A 24,568-nucleotide genomic window follows, 5' to 3' on the forward strand; every position below is an offset into this window, starting at 1 on the left:
TGCAGGTAGCGTTTAGTATTTAGCTAACTTTTTATTTTTATTTATTGCTGGGTTTTGTATATCGCCCTACCCCCGGAGGGCTCTGGGCGGTGGACAACATAAATTTACAACATATACAGCTAAAACCCCATTAAATTAAAAACACAGCAGTTGACATACTAAAACAGCGTCAGCAATAAAACCCTCATTAAAACCCTCCCAAAGAGGGGGGAAAGGAAAAATGTACCCCGTAGATGGTCAGGGACCCCGAGCACAGGAAAATAAAGACATTTTTTGTAATGGCATTTTGTAATGGCTTGCAGCTTTGGAATCGCTGCACAGCTGTGTGATACCTGTGGACCATTGCAAAACTTCAGGAAGAATAACTGGACTTAAATTGACGGTCTGTGAGAAGAGTATAGGTCTAAAACGACTACCTCTAGACAGGGAGATAACGAGAGATGAGGATCTGCTAAAAGCCAAAGTGCTTATTCTGATAACCTTGCTTGGGAGGTATCCAGAGAGTTACAGAGCAGTCCTTAAGAATTTACACCTGTCCACTTCCATTCAGGTTCATGGGTTTATGAAGGTGTAACTTGTGTTTAGAGCAGGCTGGGCTCATCAGAGCTGGGAAGCTAAGTAGGGTCAGCTACGGTTCGTGCTTGGATAGGAGACGACCAAGGAAGATGAGGGTTGCTACACAGAGGAAGGTGACGACAAACCTCGGTTCCTCTCTTGTCTTAAACATCCCACGGTTGGGACTGCCATGAGTCATTTTTGAATCGACGGCTCATTATTCATTCAACTTGGCTTTGCGTGATACTGTGTTACACCCTGGCGCAGATGACTGGCGATTTCTCAGTGGAATTCCCAGAAATCTTAATAATTTTTTAAAATAATAATAATAAAAGAAATTAGTTTTAAAGATCCTGACTTTTAGGCAGGAAACTGGAGCAAACGTAGCTTGTAGCCCGATGCATTTCTTTTTCTTTCTTTTGTTTAGTTTTTGCTGTTACCTTCTCAGCAAAAAGGGAATTGCTTTGCAGGGATGTTTCAAACATAACTTTTAAAGTTATATGCCTAAATACCATAAATGTGTGCGTCTGTAGGTGGACAGAGAACTGGGTTGGCTGTGATCCTTGGTGGTGTTGCTGTGTGATATGCAAAAGCACAGATAGTGTTCAATAGTGTGTAGCATCCAATATTCATGCCATGAAAATGATTTGGGATCCCAGTCGGGTTGCCAACTTTGGGTCGGGGAATTCCTGGAAATGTTGGAGGCAGAGGCTGGGGTGTAAAGCCATAGAGCCCACCCTCACACCAGCCATTTCCTTCAGAGAAACTGATTTGTGTCACCTGAGAACCAATTGTAATCCCAGGAAATCTCCCAGCCCCCATTTCCATGCTGGGAACCCCAGATCCCCTGCGGTTCTGCTTGCGTTTGCTGCTTTTTGAAGGATTTGGCGGTTTGGGTGGAGAGTCCACAAGCATTAAAGTTACAGAGTTGTTTTGCTAGTGAACCGGGTGGGAGTGCCGGTGTCCTGAGTTGAGTTTGTTTGGTTCAGGCTGCCTCAAAAATGTAGGAGGGTGACGCGGCAAGTGGTTATGGCGATTGGCTTGTGAATTTGTGCTCAGCCGAACAAATAATTGCAAAGTGTAACATTTTGCAAGCGTTTGACATCCTGCAAAAATAGGCAGAGAGCATATGCCAATTATACAGGAGGAGAAACTTGCATTTGGCTAATGATGTGGGGTGGAGCAGAGCAGAGGCATAGCTGGGCCAAACTGCCCAGTGCGCAGTGTGTTTTTTCTGCCTGCGGCCCCCCACAGCGCCCCCCCTGCCCCCGTTCCCACACTTACCTTAGTTCCTTTTTCCCCCTAGTACTTTTTCAGGCTGAAAAAAGTAGCCTCTTCACAGTTCAGGCTAAAAACTGCCTGAGGAACTATACTTCCCAGAAGACTTTGTGAGCCCCAAGGTCTCCTGGGAACTGTAGTTCCTCAAGCTGTTTTTGAGCCTGGACTGTGAAGAGGCCACTTTTTTCAGCCTGAAAAAGTACTAGAAAAAGAAAAGAAACTAAGGTAAATGTGGGAAGGGGGTGGGGGTGGGTCATGGGGGGTCACAAGGAAAAGGGGGAGGGCCCGGGGGTGATTTTCTGCCCCCAGGCGTGCGTCTGGTGCGTGACTCACCCTCCCATCCCCTTGCCGCTCCGCCACTGGAGCAGAGGCAACCATCTCTTTGCTTGAACACAGAGCACATAGACCAGGCCTCATTCTTGAGAGTAGTTTCTGTACAGATTTGACATATTTTGAGGAGCTTCTTGCTGAAACCCATCCTTGGCTTTCTTGATCAATAATGAATGCTGCCCCTCAAGTACATTCTATATTGGTCAGAGTGTGAATCTGAGAAGACATAGCCAGTTCTTTCTATTTGAGTCCTACTGGAAAAATTATCTGTTCTTTTGGAGGATGTCTGTCTGCAAAGTTACTAAGGTTGCCAAATGGGGCCTAGAGATTTCCTCAAATTACAGCTAATCTTCAGAGACAGAGATCAGCTCCCCTTGAAAAAACTGATAGATTGGATGGTGGGCTGTATAACATTATGCCCTCTCCTCTCCAAACCGTACCAGTCGCTGACTCTACTTGCAAAATCCCTAGAAATTTCCCAACCTACAATTGGCAAGTCATCTTTTTAAAGCTGTTCTCATAGCCATCATACCCATTCCTAAATATTTTGGAATGGCCTGTTCTTGCCCAGCTTAGACTGGATCTTGTTTACATTTAAAACCTGGGGTTTGCATGTACATAGAATGCACCCATTCTTTGCATTGCTGGCTGTGCGTATGTGTAGATAAAACAAGAGAACTGCAACCTGAGGATATAACTTCATGCATCTGACAAAAAAGGGCATGTGAGCTGTGATAGCTGATAAGGTAATCACAGGTTGTCAACCTCCAACTAGGGCAGGGGTCTGTAACCTGTGGCTCTCCAGAGGTTCGTGGACTACAATTCCCATCAGCCCCTGCCAGCATGGCCAATTGACCATGCTGGCAGGGGCTGATGGGAATTGTAGTCCATGATCATCTGGAGTTCCACAGGTTGCAGACCCCTGAACTAGGGCTTGAAGAGCTCCTGGAACCTGATCTCCGGACCACAGAGATCAGTTTCCCCTGAAGAAAATGGCTGCTTGGGTGGGTGGACTCTCTAGCATTTTACCCTGCTGAGGTCCCGATCCTCCCCAGGCCCCACCCCCAACCATTAGGAATTTCCCAACCTCCAGCTGGCAGTCCTAGCGTGAATAGAGCATGTGACAAGTAGCGATGCGCATGTGCGGCTTGCAAACAAATTGGGTTTTGCCTCGGCCTCACAAGGGAAAATCTCTCTGTCCCCCTTCCAGGTGAAGCTGTGCACCTCGCTCGTGACTTCGGCTATGTGTGTGAGACTGAGTTTCCTTCGAAAGCGGTGGCCGAATACTTAACCCGGCCGCATCTGGGTCGCAACGAGATGGCAAACAGAAAGAACATGCTGCTGGCTGCAAAGTAAGTCCCTTTCGTTCGAAGGCAAAATTTGCCAAGGATGCTCTGGAATTTTCCATAAATTCTTGGACAAATTCTTGGAGAGGGAACCATGCCTGCCACTCAGTGCTCCTTGGAGGACCAGTGAAATAAAACTGCATTAGGTGGAAGCCCGTAAGGATATTATTTACATGTTGTCACTGGGGATTGAAACTGCTTGTTCAAGACTACCTTTTGAGAACAAGGAAGCTGTCAGATCAGAACCTGTCTCTTGAAGCGTCCTAGCTCACAGCCACTAATGTGTTTCCCTTAAAATAAGACATATTAAATTTTTGTTCCAAAAGATGGGTTAGGGCTTATTTTCAGGGGATGTCTTATTTTTTGCCATGATTGTTCACCCCCCATGTGACCAGATCAGCTGCGCTGTGAAATCTGTAACCAGGGCTTATTTTTGGAGTAGGGCTTATATTTCAAGCATCTTCCACAAAATCCTGAAAAATCATGGTAGGGCACAGGTGTCAAGCTCGCGCCCCTCCAGATGTTATGGACTACAGTTCCCATCATCCCCTGCCAGCATGATGCTGGCAGGGGGTGGTGGAACTGTAGTCCATAACATCTGGAGGGTGCGAATTTGACACCTGTGCCCTAGCATGATGCTGGCAGGGAACGATGGGAACTGTAGTCCAAACATCTGGAGGGCCGCGAGTTTGACACCTATGGGCTAGGGCTTATTTTTGGGATAGGGGAAACGTGCTCCAGTAGCCATTTTCCTACTTGTTGCTGATCTGATCTCTGTGCCTGGATTTCAGTGCAGTTCTCCCCCATGTCTTTCTCAAATTGCTTTTATTATCTAAGGCAAAGAAAACACTTTTGACAGTGATCTAAAAGAGCTAGGAGTGGGGGAGGCACTTTTGAAATGTCTATTTGCTCCCAAATCTTCTGGTGGCATCTGTTTGAGCGGAGGGTTTCCTGGCGTCTGGCAGTCCAGTTGACAAGGAGGCAGCGTGAGAGGTTCCCCTCCATCCTTCACGTGGGCAATGTCATAACGCTCCATCTGGAGCAGTGGTTCTCAACCTGTAGGTCGGGACCCCTTTGGGGGTCGAATGACCCTTTCACAGGGGTCGCCTAAGACTCTCTGCATCAGTGTTCTCCATCTGTAAAATGGATAAATGTTAGGGTTGGGGGTCACCACAGCATGAGGAACTGTATGAAAGGGTCACGGCATTAGGAAGGTTGAGAACCACTGATCTGGAGCTTCTTATATGCACCGCTTCATGCACTGCTTCAACCTTGGGTGCCCGACCAGTATGTGAAGAAGAGTTGAATCTTGCTTCACCTCTTTAGGTCTTCTGGAGCTGCCATTTTCATTCCGGAGGGTCTTTGAATGACATTTTCTGATTTCTTGTATTGATTTTTGTTGCACTTCTTGGTTAGATGTAGTGGTTGCTTCTTTGCTTATTTTATTGTGGAGATTGTGTTGGGTTTGAGTCACTATTTTGGGTGCCCTAAGTAGACACAAAGGTGGTTGGTTGCTAAGTCATCGTTCATAAAGAACAATACACTTGGTTGGGGAAATCCCAGGTTGTGACTCCTAAGGAGATTTCTCTGTGCAGGGAGTCTGAATTGGTATGCATTGTGGCTTCTTTTCCCTTCTGAGTGCATCGGATAAGGGGGCAGGGCTTTCTTAGTGGGGGGGGGGGTTTGCGTGTTTGTGTCAGAGAGCTTTGATCCCCCAACATGCCTTTCAAGAGGGTCCCTGCTTGTTGAGGCAGATTGACGAACCAGCAAAATAAACCGCAGCTTGGCAATTGAGATCAGAAAATGAAGTGCTGTCAAGTCTCAGCTAATTTATGACCAACCCTGATGTATTTTTCAAGGCAAGAGTTGAGTTTAGGTGGTTTGCCACCACAAACTGTCCAAGAACTGACCATGGCTGATCCTTAAAGTTCTGCCAAGCTTGGGCTGTTCAGGACTATTCATGCTGCTTTGAATTTACAAGGGGCTGCAAAATACACCAGATGTGTGAATAGCACACTTTTGGATAATACTATGGCAGGCTGACCAGATGTCCTGCTTTTGGCGGGACAGTCCCGCTTTCAAACAATTTGTCCCGCGGGTTATTTCAATTGTCCCGATTTTTGGGAGGCTGCCGCACTGCCTTCTGGGGCGCAAGGCAGTGCGGCAGCCTCCCGTGTGCGCGGCCGCAGGAGCACGGCCTTTTGGGCTTGCCGTTTCCCGCCCTGTCACAGGGTGGGAAACGGCAAGCCCCAGAAGGCAGTGCGCTCCTGCGGCTGTGCACACATGCGCGCGCGCAGCCACCTACCCCCGTCCCGGTTCACAAAGGTGACCATCTGGTCACCTTATACTATGGAGCCTCTTCGTTCCCTATAAATTAGGGACTCGGTATGTCTCAATCTGGCTCTGAGCGCTTGCATTCAGAGGGCTGCTCTTATGTTCTCCATTGGTTCTTGTGTTCAAGCTGTCTTCTGACTTTCCCTGTTCAGGCTGAGGATGACTTGAATGTTCACGGATGCAGCCCCCACTGGCCAAAGTGGCACAAGTCTATGAAATGCTGTTCCACGGGAACTTGTTTAACGTGCCCCTCCCTGGAAAAAAAAGTAGCTGGTAGATGTGGGTCAGAGCTGTATGTATTGTAACTGCAGTTCTGCCTCAGGAAAAGCACAAACCTGTATTTGTGCAAATTAAGCAAACTTTAGTGAAGGTATATGTTGCTTCTCCTAATTATGGGGAGAGGCAGTGAGGTATGAAGCTCTGCCCCCGACTCTTGGGATTCCCACCCCACCCTTTCTGGAGGGTTGCCAACCTCCAGGTGGTCCCAGGAGATCTTCCACTATTATTTGTGATCTCCAAATGACCAAGGTCCGTTCCCCTGGAGAAGATGGCTACTTTGGAAGGTGGCTACTTCCCTTCTACAATCTCTTCAGGCCTTTGACAATACTCTCAAGCTCCTCTTTGCAGTCATCACTTAGGGAGCTGGGTATGTTTAGTTTGGTGAAGAAAAAGTTAAGAGGTGACATGATAGCCATGTTTAGCTATTTGACAGGATGTCATGTGGGTGAGGGAGCAAGATTGTTTTCTGCTGCTCCAGAGACCAGGACCAGGAGTGATGGGTCCAAGGTGAAGGAAGAACCAGGGGGCATTCATTGAAAATGCTGGGGGGAAGAATTAGGACTAATAAAAGGAAACACTTCTTCACACAACGTGTGATTGGTGTTTGGAATATGCTGCCACAGGAGGTGGTGATGGCCACTCACCTGGATAGCTTTAAAAAGGGCTTGGACAGATTTATGGAGGAGAAGTCAGTCTATGGCTACCAATCTTGATCCTCCTTGATCTGAGATTGCAAATGCCTTAGCAGACCAGGTGCTCAGGAGCAGCAGCAGCAGAAGGCCATTGCTTTCACCTCCTGCATGTGAGCTCCCAAAGGCACCTGGTGGGCCACTGCGAGTAGCAGAGAGCTGGACTAGATGGACTCTGGTCTGATCCAGCAGGCTAGTTCTTATGTTCTTTTATTCTAAAAGAGATTCCACGTAAACATCAGGGAAAACTTCCTGACAGTAAGGGCTGTTCGACAGTGGGATGCACTATCTCTAGAGTGTGTTGGACTCTCCTCGTCTGGAGGCTTTTAAACAGAGGCTCAATGGCCATCTGTCAGGAGTGCTTTGATTGTGTCTTCTTGCATTGCAGGGGGTTGTGGCCCTTGTGATCTCTTGTGGTCTTGATGGTCCTTATGGTCTCTTCCAATTCTATGATTCTATCAGGACCAGTGACATTTATTTCTTAATGTACAAAGGGGACAGACCCGAGAGGCAGAGTTCTGCAATAAACTTGCCAGTCTCCAAGTGGGATTGGGGGATCTCCTGGAATTACAGCTCATGTCCAGGCTACAGAGATCCGTTCCCCTGGAGAAAATGGATGCTTTGGAAGGTGGACTGGAATTGTACCCCACTGAGGCCCCTGTCCTTTTCAGGCTCCACCCACAAATCTCCAGGAGTTTCCTCAGATTGGGGGGGAGGGACACCAACCTGGCCACTCTATTCTGCACCCGGGGACGTTTTCTGAAATTATGGCACGTAAACAGCCAAGGAAATGTTTCTTTTCTCAAACCCGGGTGCCTGAAGGAGTCAACCAACCTAATCGTGTGAGTCTAAAGGTTTAAAAGTATTCCTAAACAGTTGCTGCTTGCACTTTGTAAAATTCTGTGCAGGGCAAAAAGATCTCACACATTTGCTTGAGGTCAAAGGATTGGTGAGGGAGATCACTTGGCTTGAGGCAGGACCACATGGGAGAGGAAGAGGGAATTTGACCCTTCAAGCCCAGCTCAGTTTTGGTAAGACTTTGGTAAGAAGCATGTATAAAGTGACCAGATGGTCACCTTTGCAAACTGTTAAGGGCGGGAAACGGGAGTGCCCCAGAAGGCCGTGCGCTCCTGCGGCTGTGCGGGAGGCTGCCGCACTCCCTTGCACCCCAGAAGGCAGTGCGGCAGCCTTCCAAAACCCGGGACACTTGAAAAAACCCGCGGGACGCAGGACAAGTTGTTTTAAGGTGGGACTGTCCCGCCAAAAGCGGGACGTCTGGTCAGCCTAAGCATGTACTGTATGTTGTCTGTTATTGGATGACTTCCAAAGCAACGATCAGGTGTTGCACGTCTTTCTGTGCATGTCCTATGCTTTGGATCAGTACAACAATTTGTTCTTTTACCACGGTGGTTAAAATGCCAGTGGGAGGCTGCAAGGACTTTCGTGGCCTTTATTCATTGGCAAGTTTAAAAGGAACCAGGCAAATTAAATACTGGTCAGGTTATGATGTGTTCAGGGGGATGTGTTTTTGTTTTTGTTTTGCTATGGTATAAGACGTGTGTAAAATACATTTCTTACTTCTGCAAACATGGGGACTGGTTTAGGCTGGGTGAAGGGTTGCAATCTACAGCAGCTTTGCATGTCAATCAAAAGTCTCCAACAAATAGGACCACCAACCTCCAGGTGGTGGCTGGAGATTAGAATTACAATTGGTCTACAGGCAACCTTCACCACCCGGAAGTTGGCAACCTTCTCTGGAGTGCTATCTCTGGGATGCATCTCCCCATTGCTAGCAATTGGGGTTTCCAGCCCTCCCCCCCACCCCCCGGCCCTGATGGGGGATAGAATTGCTCAATCCAGGCTGGCAAACTCCCTGACATTTGGAGGAAGAGCCTGGAAAGGATGGGGACCATTTTCTTCAGGGTAACTGATTATTGTTGTCTGGAGATGAGTGTAATTCCAGGGAATCCCTAGGTCCCAGCTGGAGGCTGGCATCCCTACTTGAAGTGTTTCAGTTCTGAGGTCTGTTGCTTCTCTAATTTGACCTGAGGACTGGCAGAATGAGGCCTTCACTCTTGTCACTCCCATTATGGGAAATATTCTTCTGGAAAGTCCCTCCATTACTGAAGCATCTTCCTCTACTTTAAAAAACAACCACCGCCCACTTTTATTTGGAAAAGACACTTGTTTGGGGCGACGGTTGTTGTTTCTGTCTGATTTTACTGCTGTGTTTTGTTATGGGCTGTTTTGCATTTTTTTTTTTTTGAAAAGCAGTTGTATGTTGACTTGGGGGCTGAATGGCTGGAAAAGCATCAAAGGAATTTCTGAATTCAAAACGCTGTGGCCAACCCCAGGGAAAATCCTTGAAGCTGGAGCAATTGCTAAATAAGACTTCTTGTACAATCCTATTCAGACTTATTTCGGTGTAAGTCCATTGAATAAGCTTAGACTGGAGTAACTTACCTTCAGATTGCTGTGATTTGGTTGTCAGAGGGAAGGATTGTGTCTTCTCTGCCCCATAGCAGGTTCAAATCCCCACATGTGCCATAGAAGCTGGCTGCGTGACCTTGGGCCAGTCACACACACTCTTAGCCCTGACCCCGGCAAGTATTTGGATGGGAGACCTCCCAGGAATGCCAGGGCTGTGATGCAGTGGCAGGCAATAGCAGACCATCTCTGAACGTCTCTTGCCTTGAAGTCCCTCACCATAACTGGACTGCAACTGGACCGCTGATTGGAATGCTCCCTCTTATCCTCCTTACACTTGGGGTCCCTTTAACATCAATGGGACCCACCTTAGCAGACCAGGTGCTTGGGAGCAGCAGCAGCACAGAAGGCCTTTGCTTTCACATCCTGCATGTGAGCTCCCAAAGGCACCTGGTGGGCCACTGTGAGTAGCAGAGTGCTGGACTAGATGGACTCTGGTCTGATCCAGCTGGCTCGTTTTTATTTTCATTCCCCCCCTCCTTTCTTGGGAGGGTTTCAATAAGGGTTTTATCGCTGGACGCCATTTTATTGTACTGACCGCTGTATTTTAATGGGTTTTTCAGTTTATAGTTAATGGAGCCTGTGTTATTTACTCTATCCTGTATTTGTTTATTTGCTCCATCTGTTCTGGCTGTATCTGTTGTGAAGTTATATTGCGTACCACTCAGAGCCCTCTAGGGATAGGGCGGTATATAAAACCAAATAATAAATAAATAAATAAATAAAAACTTGATGGAGAAAATAAAATTTTAAAAAATCAAATATACAGATTTGGAGATCTTGGGTGAATTGCTGAACTGACAGGCTCCGATTTCAAATATATATAGTTGTGATCCCACCTTCCTCCAAAGAGTTCAGAATGGCATACATGGTTCTCGGTTAGTTTGCTCTTTCATATTGACAAGTCTGCCTTTGTCCTGCCTATTTCCACTTTCCACATGGGGGTTGGATCCTGGGACTGCCTTCCGCCCAAACCCTTCCTTGTTCTCCACCACAGGAAGTCTCCCCCTCCCCTTTCCTTGAAGGGATTTTGAAGCTCGGCATCCTCCAGTCTAATCTACCATCTTTCAAGTCTGTGTCATGCTGGCTCTTAATTGGTTGTTGCTGAGTCAGGGTTACCTGGGCATAGTATGCGACTTCTACCTTCAGAATGTGCATTCTCCTAGCTCTGCCTCATGCTTTCTTGACACCACAACTATTTTTGTTGGACTACCTTTTTGCTCTTCAGCAAAACAGATGCATGACTTGTATGTTGCAAGCAATTTAAAGCTTCCTCTTAAAGTTGTTTCTTTTTGATCCTGGGAATCTTGCTCTTCCACTAACGCGACGGTCGGTCTTTCTTTTGTGTCTTTGCACATGCAGACAGATCTGCAAAGAATTCACTGACCTCCTCACTCAGGACAGAACCCCCCTTGGTAACGCGAGGCCGAGCCCGATTTTGGACCCTGGCATCCAGGGCTGCTTGACTCACTTCAGCCTCATCACGCACGGATTCGGGAGCGCCGCCATCTGCGCCGCCATGACGTCGGTCCAGAACTACCTGAACGAAGCGCTAAAAATTGCAGACAAAACGTACATGAACGCAGGGGACCAGAGTCCCGCAGAAGCCAACAAAAGCATCGAGAAGATGGATAAACATCGGAAGTGAGTGCGCGAGACAGGAGCCGGACGTTCTAAGCCGTTCTCCCAAATAGAGGACTTAAGATTTTCATGCCTAGGGGGCATGTAGAAATCAATCACAACACTTTTGGGGTTTGTTTTGTTTTTGATGAAAGCCTCTTGTTTTTGGATCCGCCACGAGATACATCTCTCTCTCTCTCTTTTTCTTCTTTCCTTAAAGCTGCTGTTATCCATTCATTGTGGGACCAGGTACCAGAAGGTAACATGGACATGAGCTTGTTGTGAAGCAGTACAAAGTGGTGCTATTTGGGGGAGGGGGAAAACGGGGAAATAATGTGGTATTTCTAGAAGCTGCGGAAGGAGATCCATCCTGTCCTTGTGTGGGCACTTGTTTTGTTTCTGAATTTTGACAGGGCCCTACGCTTGTGGGCTACCTGTGGGATTGAGTCCACAGGAAATGCACATGGACCATACATGCACTTAGCAGAGGGTGGGTGGGGGAATGAATTAAAAGGGCTTTGTCAGGCCCTGTGTGGGGCAGTGAGTAAAGGAAAGGATGGATCGTCCCCGTTTAGATTTTATTTCAGGTGAACATCAAGCTTCTGACCAGCTGGGATCCTTCTAACTCTCAAAAACTTCTAGGACATCTATATATTCAGAAGCCGGCAATAGCATAGAGAAACAGTATTAACCCCAGGGATTCTGAACTACTGGCAAAATGCCCAGGATTGTAACCTAATTGAAATGTCTTAGGAGGCGGCTGATGTAAAATTATTTCTTTTAAAAATATCTGGTGGTATTTTGAACGCTCTGTGTAATGTCTTGTGTATCTCGGGGAGGGCTTTAGGATCTCTGGGCCTGATCCAGGAAACGTTCCCGCAACACTCAAATGGAAGTGAGGCAGGATTAAAGGGGGATGTGGTCTGTCTTTTGACACAAGGGTACCCCCACTCCACCCCGAGTGCCCCAGCTAAAAGGGGGGGGGGGAGTTTTAGAAACTTGACATCCACTTCTAAAAAGATCCAGGATACTGCAGCTTTATCCATTTTTTTGGTGTTTTTAAAATAGGAAAAAAACTTGAAAAGTATAGGCACATAATTTTTTAATTTTTTTGTTTTGCCTATATAGGCCAAAAATTATATATAAATATATCTATCTATCCAGGGAAGTTTTATGTGTATAAGGGAAAGCAAGTGTGTTGAATGTACATATTTATTTATGTTGTAATTTAATGGGATTTGTAAATAATGGTGAACTTTTTAATACTTTTTTTAATAAATGGGCTTCAAATTTTTTTTTCAAAAGGTAATGGGTAAGCTTGGTATATTGCTAAGTTTATGCACAGGTCTGTTTATGCTGGGTATTTAAGACTTTTTACGAATAATAAAAAAAGAGATGTCTTTATTCTTGCCACTGAAGATTAGATAGAATCTGAGGTGTATGTTGACAAAGCAATAATTTTGTGTATTAGTAGCAATTTGAAGCGAGTGTGTGAGGTGGCGTATGTCTGTGGGGAGGGGGGAAGAAATAAAGAAAGGCGTACAATCCAATCCCCCCCAATCCCGGTTTGTAAATGTTTCCCTATCATCATGCTGTTGTATAGGATAACCATAATAAAAGTATTCTGGATAGAAGTATGTGATTTGGGTTTTTTCTCCCCTTTGCTTTATTGGAAAATGTTGTCCTGTTTCATGTGAATGGGCGGGGTGGGGGTGGCAGGGTACCTCAGTTGACGTGGGAACAGAATACACAACAGACCCAAGCATCAATCTCTCGGCAAATTTTGTGGCTTGAGTTGCATTAGTACAGTGATACCTGATCCATGTCTTGTTGGCAGCCACATCCACAACTGCCACCAACCAAAAGAGCCCCACGTACTTCCCCAGAGTTCCTGTTTATCCTTAACAAGAGTGCTGTGAGGTTGAAATAGAGAGATCAGCCCATCTAGTGAGTTTGGTGGCAAAGCAGGGATTTGAATCCAAGCCTCCTAGGTCAGAGTCTGACTCAGTCATTATGCTACTTTTGGCTTAACGGTGCTCTTTGGCCCCTTCCGCACATGCAGAATAATGCACTTTCAATGCACTTTGCAGCTGGATTTTACTGTGCGGAATAGCAAAATCCACTTGCAAACAATTGTGAAAGCGAGTTGAAAGTATTCTGCGTGGGCGGGAGGGGCCTTTGTTTTGCCATCAAGTCGCAGCCATCTTAATTTGACCTTGTAAGGGGGGTTGGGCTTTCAGGCATTCAGAGGCGGCTTGTCATTGCTTGCCTCTGCATAGCCACCCTGGACTTCCTTGGGGGTCTCTCATCCAAATACTAACCAGGGCTTGCCCTGGTAGGCTTCTGAGATCCGATGAGAATAGGCTAGCCTGGGCCATCCAGTTCAAGGCATGTCTGAGTTGGTAAGAGTGTGAATTGTCATCAAGTGTAGTGGCATCAAGTGTAGGGTTTTCAAAGCAAGAAACAGGTGGTTTGCTGTTTCCTGCCTCTGCATAGCAACTCTCAACTTTCTTGGTGGTCCCTCATCTAAATATTGACCAGAGCTGATCCTGCTTAGCTTCTGAGATTGGGCTAGCTAGCCTGAACTATCTAGGTCTGGGCTTAAAGGTACCCCAGAACCAATCAGTGGAACACATATAAGTGAAGTCACTACTCAATCAAGGTGTGTAATGTCTCCAGGATCTCAGGCAAAGGGTCTTTTTTGCATCGCCTACTACCTGATTCTTTGAACTGAGCATGCTCGGGCCTTCTGCCTGCCACACAGTTGCTCTACCAGGGAGCCATGACCCTTCCCCCATTTACCAAGGCTGCAAATTTATACTCCGTTCCACAGGAAGATGGTAGTAGGCTTCGATATTCCTCTGCACAGAACAAAGCATGCCAGACCTTTTTTTGTAGAATGCTCTGCCTGGATCCTAGTGCCTATCTAGCTTTGCTCCCCCAATCTGTTTGAAAGTAAAAATAAATTTTGGCTTAAATGCTCTTGTATCAAAGTACCATGTTCAATAATGCACAAAATAATGGTTTTGACAAAGACAGCACATCATTACGAATGATAATTCTCATATTTGTTCAGGACTATATTCTAATTTGGAGGCTTACAATTTTCTCATCCACTGCACCTCAACTAACCAAACGATCATCTTTTGGTGGAACAGAACATAGTTAATTTGTTATACATAATAAGGAAGAAGAAGAAGAAGAGTTTGGATTTATATCCCCCCCCCTTTCTCACCTGTAGGAGACTCAAAGGGGCTTACAATCTCCTTGCCCTTCCCCCCTCACAACAAACACCCTGTGAGGTAGGTGGGGCTGAGAGAGCTCCGAAGAGCCATGACTAGCTCAAAGTCACCCAGCTGGTGTGTGTGGGAGTGCACAGGCTAATCTGAACTCCCCAGATAAGCCTCCACAGCTCAAGCGGCAGAGCGGGGAATCAAACCCAGTTCCTCCAGATTAGAATTGGGTAACTCATTTTTTGAAAAGTTTTGAAAACTGCAGATGGCCATTCTCTGGTAAAAGAATTTTTCAGTTTTTCAGTTGAGGCCTGCACATCTTGGAACAAAGTGTGTGTTCCTTCCTTCATACACAAGTGCAATTGATTAAAAATCTTGTGATTAATCAACTGAGATGTCTTTAATCAGCTGAAGATCTACACAGCAGGTTGGAAGCATGGAAAGGGGATCAAATTCCAGCTGCTCTGTACACACCCACCCCTTTCTGTCCCTGCATCCTCCAAATCTTGTTTGATGTATTGACATTTTTAGTAAAAGTATGGCACATCCCCACAAGGAAAGTGAACATCATGGAAAGAAACAACAGTTTCTGTCCTGCACAATAATTGTTTCTCTTTTTCTGCAGCAAGAGAATGTGCAGGAGACTTTGATCATGCTACAGAACAATATTTTAAATTAGCTGAACAAAAGCTGTAAAGCTTGCCTTTTATTCAAGCTCCCAGCCAGAGACTGTGGCCATTGCCCTCTGGGAGAGAGAAGAAGCAGGTTTCCATTTTATTTCAGCAATCTGTACCCAAGCAAAGCCCGCTGTGTGTCTAGCAGGCCTAACTAGTGGTCTGACGGATGTGCCCTGGCACTGCGGAAAGTCATTTCCATGACTTTAATGTGCATGATTGTGCTTATGATAGAAACTATATCACAGCGATGGCTAGTTCCATACTGGCGACACTTCATCTTTGTTTTCCATCTTCATTAAAAGGAAGTAGGAGCAGCCCTGCTAATTCAGATGAGTGCGTGTGTTAAGTGTCATCAAATCACTTCTGATTCATGGAGATCCTATGAATTGATGACCTCCAAAACATCCTATTGTTAACAGCCTTGCTCAAGTCCTGCAAGTTGAGGGCCCTGGATTCCCCAATCGAGTCATTCCCACCTCATGTTGGGACTTCCTCTGTTCCTGATGCCTTCAACTTTTCCTAGCGCTATTGTCTTTTCCAGTGACTTGTCTACGGCAGCCTCAGTTTAGTCATTTTAGCTTCTAGGTACAGTTCAGGCTGGATTTGATCTGGAACTCAACTGTTCTTTTCCTTCTTTCTTGAGATTCAGTGTAGTATAGTGGTTGAGCCGGGGACTCTCATCTGGTGAACTGGGATTCCTCACTCCTCCACATGAAGCCTACTGGGTGACCTTGGGTCAGTCACAGTTCTCTTCAAACTCTCACAGCCCCACCTGCCTCACAAGGTATCTGTTGTGGGGAAGGGAAGGTAACTGTAAGCCACTCTGAGAATCCGTAATGGTAGAGAAAAGTGAAATATAAAAGCCAGCTCTTCTTCTTACCAACCTGGATCCCAAACTTGGTTTATTTACCAACATGTTTATTTATACCTTACTTTTCTTCCCAGTGTGGACTCAAACTGGTTTGCAGCGTCATTCTCCTTCCCTTCATTTTTTCCCTCACAGCAACCATCCTGTCAGAGGGGGGAGGGGAGACTGAGACATTGTGATTGGCCCAAGGCCACCTAGACCAGTGATTCTCAACCTGTAGGTCGGGACCCCTTTGGGGGTCGAACAGCCCTTTCACAGGGGTCGCCTAAGACTCTCTGCATCAGTGTTCTCTATCTGTAAAATGGATAAATGTCAGGGTTGGGGGTCACCACAACATGAGGAACTGTATTAAAGAGTAGTGGCATTAGGAAGGTTGAGAACCACTGACCTAGACAGCTTCCATGTCAAAGTGGGGATCTGATCCTAGATCTCCTAGAACTTAATCCGATGCTCCAACCACTACACTGTACTGATTCTCTTGATTTGTTTTCTTCCCTACAAGCCATAAACTGGAGTTTCTTCCCTACAAGCCATAAACTTGTAGCCAACTAGGGTTTGCCATGAAAGTCGACATCTTCAATTATATTACCTAAGAATTCACAAGGCTTGTTCACATAACAAACTGTTATGTCTGAGTTTGAAGAGAACTGTGACTGACCCAAGGTCACCTAGTAGGCTTCATGTGGAGGAGTGAGGAATCCCAGTTCACCGGATGAGAGTCCCCTGCTCAACCACTATACTTCACTGACTCTCAAGAAAGAAGGAAAAGAACAGTTGAGTTCTAGATCAAATCAAGCCTGAACTGTACCTAGAAGCTAAAATGTTTATCAGTTTTATTCTGGGCAGAATAGTATGAGCCGGACTTACTTCCAAGCGCAGCGTCCACTCTCCTGTGCATACTAAGAGTTATTGTGTGATCAACTGCTAATGTCACTTTCTGTAATTTTGAATTTTTAACTGCAGTCCAGTCAATATCTGTCGGGGTTGGCAATTTTGTCCATTAATGAGTGTTATTACTGATTCTGATTCATTCAGAATATTTTAACCCCTACAACATGGACCCAAAGCAGCCTTACAATGTACAGCGCACACAGGAGACAATCAATTTCATTGATACGCACAATTAGTAAATTTTGCAATTACTACTTGCCATTAACAAACTGGTGTCTGCAACCTGCGGCTCTCCAGATGTTCATGGACATGGCCATGCTGGCAGGAGCTGATGGGATTTGTAGTCCATGAACATCTGGAGAACCGCAGATTGCAGACCCATTATAGCTCAAAAGAAAACCCTTTGGTAGGTATGATGAAGTTCATTGGCACCATGTTGAAGATCTGAGATTGCAAATGCCTTAACAGTCCAGGCGCTCAGGAGCAGCAGCAGCAGAAGGCCATTGCTTTCACATCCCGTATGTGAGCTCCCAATGGCACCTGGTGGGCCACTGCGAGTAGCAGAGAGCTGGACTAGATGGACTCTGGTCTTATCCAGCTGGCTTGTTCTTATGTTCTTATGTTCTTATCACTGCTATGGTGTAAAGATAGCACAACAACCAGCAATGGTGCATGCTGCCTTACTATGAAAAAATAATGGAGTAGAATTCCAAACAGTCGAGCTCCCTGCACTCAGTTAGCTGCCTGGCTGGATGCTACCATTTCATTCAGTCACGTTTGAGAGCATGATGTACTGATTAAGAGTGGTGGACTCTAATCTAATCTGGAGAACAGGATTTGATTCCCACTCTTCCCTATGAAGCCTTCTGGATGACCCCGGACATGAGGAGGGGCCACTTAAGGTTGAGGAAGACTTGTTATACTAGAGGAAGACTTTTAAGTTTTGCTGAACAGAACAGAACAAAACTGTTCTGTTTTGTGCAAGTCAGAAATTTTCCCTGTGGAGAGCCAGTGTGGTGTAGTGGTTAAGAACAGTGGACTCTGATCTGGAGAACCGGGTTCGATTCTCCAGTCCTTCATGAACGGCAGCTTCTTGTCTGGTGAACTGGATTTGTTTCTCTTCACCTGCACATGAAGCCTGCTGGGTGACCTTGAGCTAGTCATAGTTCTCTCAGAACTGTCTCAGCCCCAGCTACCTCTCAAGGTGTCTGATGTGGGGTGGGGGGGGGGGGAAGGAAAGGCGATTGTAAGCCACTTTGGGACTCCTTACAGGAGAGAAAGGCAGGACATGAATCCAAATGCTTCTTCCTTGTCAACTTAGTCATTTGTTCCTTTGCAGTTGGAGCGCATGCGCATCATGTAACATTTTCACCCCCAACATTGTGGCCTGTGTTCACTGAGATCCTAGGAAATTTTCTCCCGCACCCTTCCCCAGACCACACTATGACACATTCGTCACATGGCTTGTCTGATCAACACGAGACTGGCCTGTAAATATAAATCCAAACCACATCGCTTTAGACATGCTGTACCAATCTTTGAGACAGCTTGTCCATTTCTGTTTACAAATATACCAGAATGTTCTGAGAGGCATGAAAAGCCGTCTCCCCTACCCCACCCCCCCCACAAAGAATGGAACACTCTCTGGTAAGCTTCACAGCTCATATTTTTATAATTTGGGAGATCATGGAGGACAGAAACCGAGACAGAACCAAAACATTTCTATGTGTAAATAATGAGAAACAATCTTTTAATGCTCTCCTTGAGATGTTCCAGCAGATGAAATGAGTAATTTTATGGTCCAAATATACCACAATAAAGAATTCCAGCATAGGGACTTGTATCCTGCCACTCAGGGAGGGAAGGCAGCATGGGATTTCCTGATCTTGTCAGATCTTGGAAGCTAAGCAGGGTCAGTCAGTACTTGGAAGGGAATCCACCAAGAAGGCTCTGCAGAGGACAGCAATGGTAAACCACCTCTGCTTCCCATTTGCCTTGAAAGCCCCTTGCTAGCTGCAACTTGAGAACACTTTACTCTCAGTGGTGTAGGAGGTTAAGAGCTCGTGTATCTAATCTGGAGGAACCGGGTTTGATTCCCAGCTCTGCCTCCTGAGCTGTGGAGGCTTATCTGGGGAATTCAGATTAGCCTGTGCACTCCCACACACGCCAGCTGGGTGACCTTAGACTAGTCACAGCTTCTCAGAGCTCTCTCAGCCCCACCCACCTCACAGGGTTTTTGTTGTGAGGGAGGAAGGGCAAGGAGATTGTAAGCCCCTTTGAGTCTCCTGCAGGAGAGAAAGGGCTGATATAAATCCAAACTCCTCCTCCTCCTCCTCCTCCTCCTCTTCTTCTTCTTCAAGAGGCATCTCCATGAAGGAAATGGGGCTTACATCGTAATACACCAGGCCAGGAAAATCCGCCGTGTTTCTACTGATGTAACACCACATTCTGCATTGTTTAACATGTCATGTTTATGCTTTGTTCAGATGACAAATCTGTTTCAAATTTCTGGAATTTCTGCAATTCCTAGTCCCATTACATTGCTTATTAGATGCATTATCATATCGACTGCATATATCTTGCATGGTGTAATCCACCCTGAGTCTCAAAGAGAAAGGTGGGTTACAAATAATGTGACTAAATGGAGTCAAGATGTCCTTTGGGCTGCCTTGTGTCACCACATCTCCTTTCTTCTGTCAGTTAGAAGTGAACTGGGAAGAGGAAATGACCCTGGAGTAAGCCAAGCTGAGCAGCCTTTGTGTTGCTAGAAGCCAATACTCAGCTCAGCCGGCCCAACAGCAGGCATTAAATCACTCATTGCTGCCTCCTCCAAAAGAATGGCAATATGGGAAGAGACATTTAGTGACTGAAAACTATTGACCGTAGTGGCCCCTGAAGACAGCAGAGTTGCCAGGGCTTGGTTCTACTTGCTACTGAGCCCGGGGGTGAGGGGGAGGGGGTGAGGGGGTGAGATATAAATAAATACACAAGTAAATAAATAAATAAATATGGTAGTGGTGGCCCACTAGAAAATTTCCCTGTCAGATAAACAGCCACCCCACCCATGTCGTCAGTCCAGCTCATGCTTGCCGACTAAGCTGTTCTTTCTTCTAATCATTTCTTATCCGTGGTTGCACCTGAGACACCTTGCTCCATTACTCATTCTCATGTTTACAAACCTGTTGGGTCCTGTGATCTTGGACTGACCACACCTTGGCAAGACCTCAGCCTTGGCGTGCCTGATTTTAAAAAAAAGCAAGAGGGGTGTAGTGCGAAGGAGCAGATGGCTCTGATCTGGGCAGCCACATTTGATTCTCCGCTCCTCCACATGAGCAGCAAACTCTAATCTGGTGAACCAGATTTGTTTTCCCCACTTCTATACGTGAAGCCTACTGGGTGACCTTGGGCCAGCCCCAGTTCTCTCAGAACGCTCTCAGCCCCACCTACCTCACAAGGTGTCTGTTGTAGAGAGAGGTTTTGTAAGCCACTTCGAGACTTCTTACAGGAGAGAAAAGTGGGGTATAAAAACCAACTCTTCTTCTTCTTCTTCTTCTTCTTCTTCTTCTTCTTCTTCTTCTTCTTCTTCTTCTTCTTCTTCTTCTTCTTCTTCTTCTTCTTCTTCTTCTTCTTCTTCTTCTTGGAAGCTAAGCAGTGGCGTAGGAGGTTAAGAGCTTGTGTATCTAATCTGGAGGAACCAGGTTTGATTCCCAGCTCTGCCGCCTGTGCTGTGCAGGCTTATCTGGGGAATTCAGATTAGCCTGTGCACTCCCACTTGCCACACCAGCTGGGTGACCTTGTAGGCCAGTCCACACGGCTTCTCTCAGAGCTCTCTCAGCCCCACCTACCTCACAGGGTGTTTGTTGTGAGGGGGGAAGGGCAAGGAGATTGTAAGCCCCTTTGAGTCTCCTGCAGGAGAGAAAGGGGGGATATAAATCCAAACTCCTCCTCCTCCTCCTCCTCCTCCTCCTCCTCCTCCTCCTTCTTCTTGGAAGCTAAGCAGTGGCGTAGGAGGTTAAGAGCTCGTGTATCTAATCTGGAGGAACCAGGTTTGATTCCCAGCTCTGCCGCCTGAGCTGTGGAGGCTTATCTGGGGAATTCAGATTAGCCTGTGCACTCCCACACATGCCATCTGGGTGACCTTGGGCTAGTCACAGCTTCTCGGGGCTCTCTCAGCCCCACCCACCTCACAGGGTGTTTGTTGTGAGGGGGAAAGGGCAAGGAGATTGTAAGCCCCTTTGAGTCTCCTGCAGGAGAGAAAGGGGGGATAAAAATCCAAACTCCTCCTCCTCCTCCTCCTCCTCTTCAGACCCAACAGTTCTGACTTCACCAACCTGAGGCACCATACAAAGGGGGGAGGGTGAATCTGCTCATGGGAGCAGTATATGTTTGCCTCGACAGAGGGACGGTTCTGCCGGTGTGTGGCTGCCATGGTCCTCCCCAGCACCGGGATGCCATGCTGGATCCCATGCCAGTGTTCCAGGGCCCATAGCAGGTGGGGTGAGGGCCATGGCCAGGAAAGGAGCCAAAATACATCGACTCCCTCCCAGCCTTTGCCAGCATTATGATGTTGACCTGGGCCTTGGACATATGTCGCCAAAAAGGCAGCATAAGTCCATTCAGCCCAGTGAGGGCTTCTTGGTATCGAGGTTTCTTTTTTTTTTCTGTTCAAGCCTCCCCAAGCACCAGGAAGCCTCTGAGGGAGCAATGGAGGGGTGCCACATTAGTGCCACAGCCCACCAGTTTGGATAAGGCTGTTAGTTTGTCCTCAGCAGTCTAATAGTCTTGGACGGATAGGAGGGAGGGCTGCTTTCCTTCATTGCTCATCAGCCCCACTTCCGGTGGCATCTGGGTTTTCCTTAGAAGTCTCCGATTCAAGTAACTGACAGGCTGGAGCTTGTTGCGTTTGAGAGAGCTCTCAAGATCACAACCGAAGGCAGGGAGGCTGTCAGCCATTTTTTCCCCTTAGAACCTGTAAAAAAAGATACAGAATTTTAAAAAGTACTAAAATTGACACGCCATTTTGCATCTTAGGCTTAAGAAACTAGGCGAAACAGCCTATCTTCTGGCAGAGACATAGGCCGTTTCTGCATCGGGCACCATGGCGTCTGGAGACGGTAAACATCGCCTCCAGGTACGCCATTCGCGACGGGGCGAGCTGCAACGCAGCCGCCGCTTCCTCGCGTCAGCCTCGGTCGCCTGGAAGGCGGCGTTCTGTGAGCCGCTTCCCAGCTTTTTGGGGTCGCTGGCATGAAGCCGCTGCCGCAGCTAACGGCAGCGTTTCATGCCGCCTCCCCACCCGCATCTTCACGCTCTGGTTGGTACGCCGAAAATTGGGGATTATTTCTGGCTCCCGCGCGCCGCTTCGTTTGCATGCCAGGGCCAGGCGGTCCTGTGGCCTCGGCGCGACGCTACTGAGGCCCGGGACAGGCCGGGTCGGCGGCGCCAGCGCGCCGGCTGCCCAGTTGCAGCCAAGGACCGGGCCCATGCGACGGTCCTAGCTGCTTTCAGGTCGGGCGCCAAGCACGCGCCGGACTCAAGCCGCTTCCGCCGGTATGAAACGCCATAGCCGTTTCTGCAGGCAATTCATGGCGGCCTGGAGCGGTAAAGGCTGCCGTCTCAGGCATACGTCACTGCAGGCGCAGCTGCAAAGCGCAGCAGCGCCGCCCTGCGTCACCGGCAGCTGAAGGCGGCGTTCCCAGGCTTCCAAGCTCTTTTTTGAAGCTTAACGCCGGCATGCTTCCGCTTCTTGACGACGGCGGCCATGCGCCTCCCCACCGAGCACTCACCTTCTCCGGGCCTCCAGTTGCGTGGCGAGGAGCCTGGGGACCGCCCCTGGCCCTGCTGGCGCCTGCTTCCAGGCGGCGCCAGAATGAAAGCGTCAAACCTCGGCCCGGTAGCGCCAGAAAATAAATTGCTTTAGCGGAAGTCGGCTGAAGCGCTGGCTCCAGCAGGCGCCCGGCTGTAGCGCTACTTCAAAGGACCCGTCCATCGCGGGCCAGTCCCGAAATCTTCAGGTCGGCGCAATGCGCCGATATAACCGTTCGCCGCCCGTCGCAGGCTGGCTATAACAATAGTTTCACGAAGGTGTCTTGGAATTGGGAAGTTTTGACCTTTCTGCTTTGGAAGGGGCCACCACTCAGTGAAAAGAGCACTTGCTTTGCAGAGACAAAGTCTTACCTTCAGTTTCGGCCATCTCCAGTTAAAGGAAATCAGGGAATAAACCTGTGCTCAAGTCCTTGAAGATCAAGCGGTGATCAGAGTAGATATTCAGTCTAGATAGCCTAGATCCATGGTGGCGAACCTTTGGCACTCCAGATGTTATGGACTACAATTCCCATCAGCCCCTTCCAGCATGGCCCGAATTATGGCCATGCATGGAAGAACCTGATGGAGAAGTATGTAGTCCTCTTAACATCCTGGAGTGCAAAATTACCTACTGGCCTAGATAGTCCATCTAGGGGAGTTGCCTTAGAGCCGTGGTGGCAAACCTATGGCACTCCAGATTGTAGTCCATGAACATCTGGAGTGCCATAGGTTCGCCACCACTGCCTTAGAGTCTCTCAGTGGTACAACATCTGTTTCACATTCAGAAGACTAGATGCAATTCCTCAGCATTTGTAAGACAAAGTTATTCCGCCAGAGGCATGCTGGAATACAGTAATGATATCCATTGAATTGGCCTGCCTGCCTGCCTGCCTGCCTGCCTGCCTGCCTGCCTGCCTGCCTGCCTGCCTTCCTTCCTTCCTTCCTTCCTTCCTTCCTTCCTTCCTTCCTTCCTTCCTTCCTTCCTTCCTTCCTTCCTTCCTTCCTTCCTTCCTTCCTTCCTTCCTTCCTTCCTTCCTTCCTTCCTTCCTTCCTTCCTTCCTTCCTTCCTTCCTTGTGTGAATGAGATTTTAAGGACACATAGTTCATATGTTAACTATTATTTCCCATAGTGATCTAATCTGGTACCAAAATATAGTTGGAATTTACAGATTTTATCAATTTTATTGTCGATTGATGTTGTATGCCACCCTGAGCCCATAAGGAGAAGGGCAGCCTATAAATTAAATAAATGGATTTCCAGGATCAATCCCTGCCATCTTCACTAAAAAGGATCATAGCAAAGGATGTGAACGATCTCTTCCTACCTAGATCATAAAGAGCTGCCTGAATTAAGAGACATGATTGACTCTAACAGACCAATGGTCTGAACCAATATAAGATAGCTTCTTGTGTTCATTATCTTACTGAGAGCCAGCATGGTGTAGAGGATAAGATTTTGGACTAGGACGTGGTAAAAGCAGGTTCGAATCCCCACTCATGCCATGAAAGCTTGCTGGGAGATCTTGGGAGAGTCACACACTCTCAGCCCTGACCCTGGTTAATATTTGAATAGGAGACCTCCAAGGAATACCAGGGTGATGCAGAAGCAGACAATGGTGAATCACCTCCGAACATCTCTTGCCTTGATAACGCTATGGAGTTGTCATAAGTCAGTTGTGTCCTGATGGCCAAAAAAAAAAAAATAAAGTCAGAAGAAGAGAAAGCAGCATAGTCTGGTCCAATCTCAGCTAACCAGGGTTGGTACTTGGATGAAAGGACACCAAGGGAAACTCTGAAGAAGGCAACGGTAAACCACTTCTGCTTCTCATTTGATTTGGAAGGCTCTTGCTGGGATCACCAGAAGTCAGTTGTGACTTGGTGGCCCTTGCATAATGCAAAGTCGGAATCAGACATACCAGAGCCCATTTGGGGATTCAAAATGTATGTCACCTGGTACACTTGCCCTCTTGAGAGATGGTTGGTTAGAGTGAAAATGTAAGATGTAAGAGTGAAAAAAATCTGTTTGCTCTAGAGCAGGGGTCTGCAACCTGCAGCTCTCCAGATGTTCATGGACTACAAACATCTGGAGAGTGGCAGGTTGCAGACTCCAGCTCTACAGCAGTGGTTCTCAACCTTCCTAATGCCACGACCCTTGAATACAGTCCTCATGTTGTGG

General features: G+C 47.2%; 1 protein-coding gene across 3 annotated transcripts in view; it reads left to right on the top strand.

Annotated features, from left to right (window-relative positions):
- The window catches only part of TFAP2C (transcription factor AP-2 gamma), a 35,134-nt gene extending 22,582 nt beyond the window's left edge, over nt 1–12,552 (top strand). For all 3 annotated transcript variants that reach the window (XM_048498119.1, XM_048498118.1, XM_048498120.1), the window contains exons 6-8: nt 3,374–3,515; nt 10,661–10,942; nt 11,139–12,552. In XM_048498119.1, the coding sequence (XP_048354076.1) occupies nt 3,374–3,515; nt 10,661–10,942; nt 11,139–11,181 (467 nt within the window). In that variant the 3' untranslated portion in view covers nt 11,182–12,552. The remainder of the gene's footprint in view (nt 1–3,373; nt 3,516–10,660; nt 10,943–11,138) is intronic.
- The last annotated feature ends 12,016 nt before the right edge of the window (nt 12,553–24,568 follow it).

The sequence above is a fragment of the Sphaerodactylus townsendi genome, linkage group LG05, assembly GCF_021028975.2.
Source record: "Sphaerodactylus townsendi isolate TG3544 linkage group LG05, MPM_Stown_v2.3, whole genome shotgun sequence".
Taxonomy (NCBI): Eukaryota; Metazoa; Chordata; class Lepidosauria; order Squamata; family Sphaerodactylidae; genus Sphaerodactylus; species Sphaerodactylus townsendi.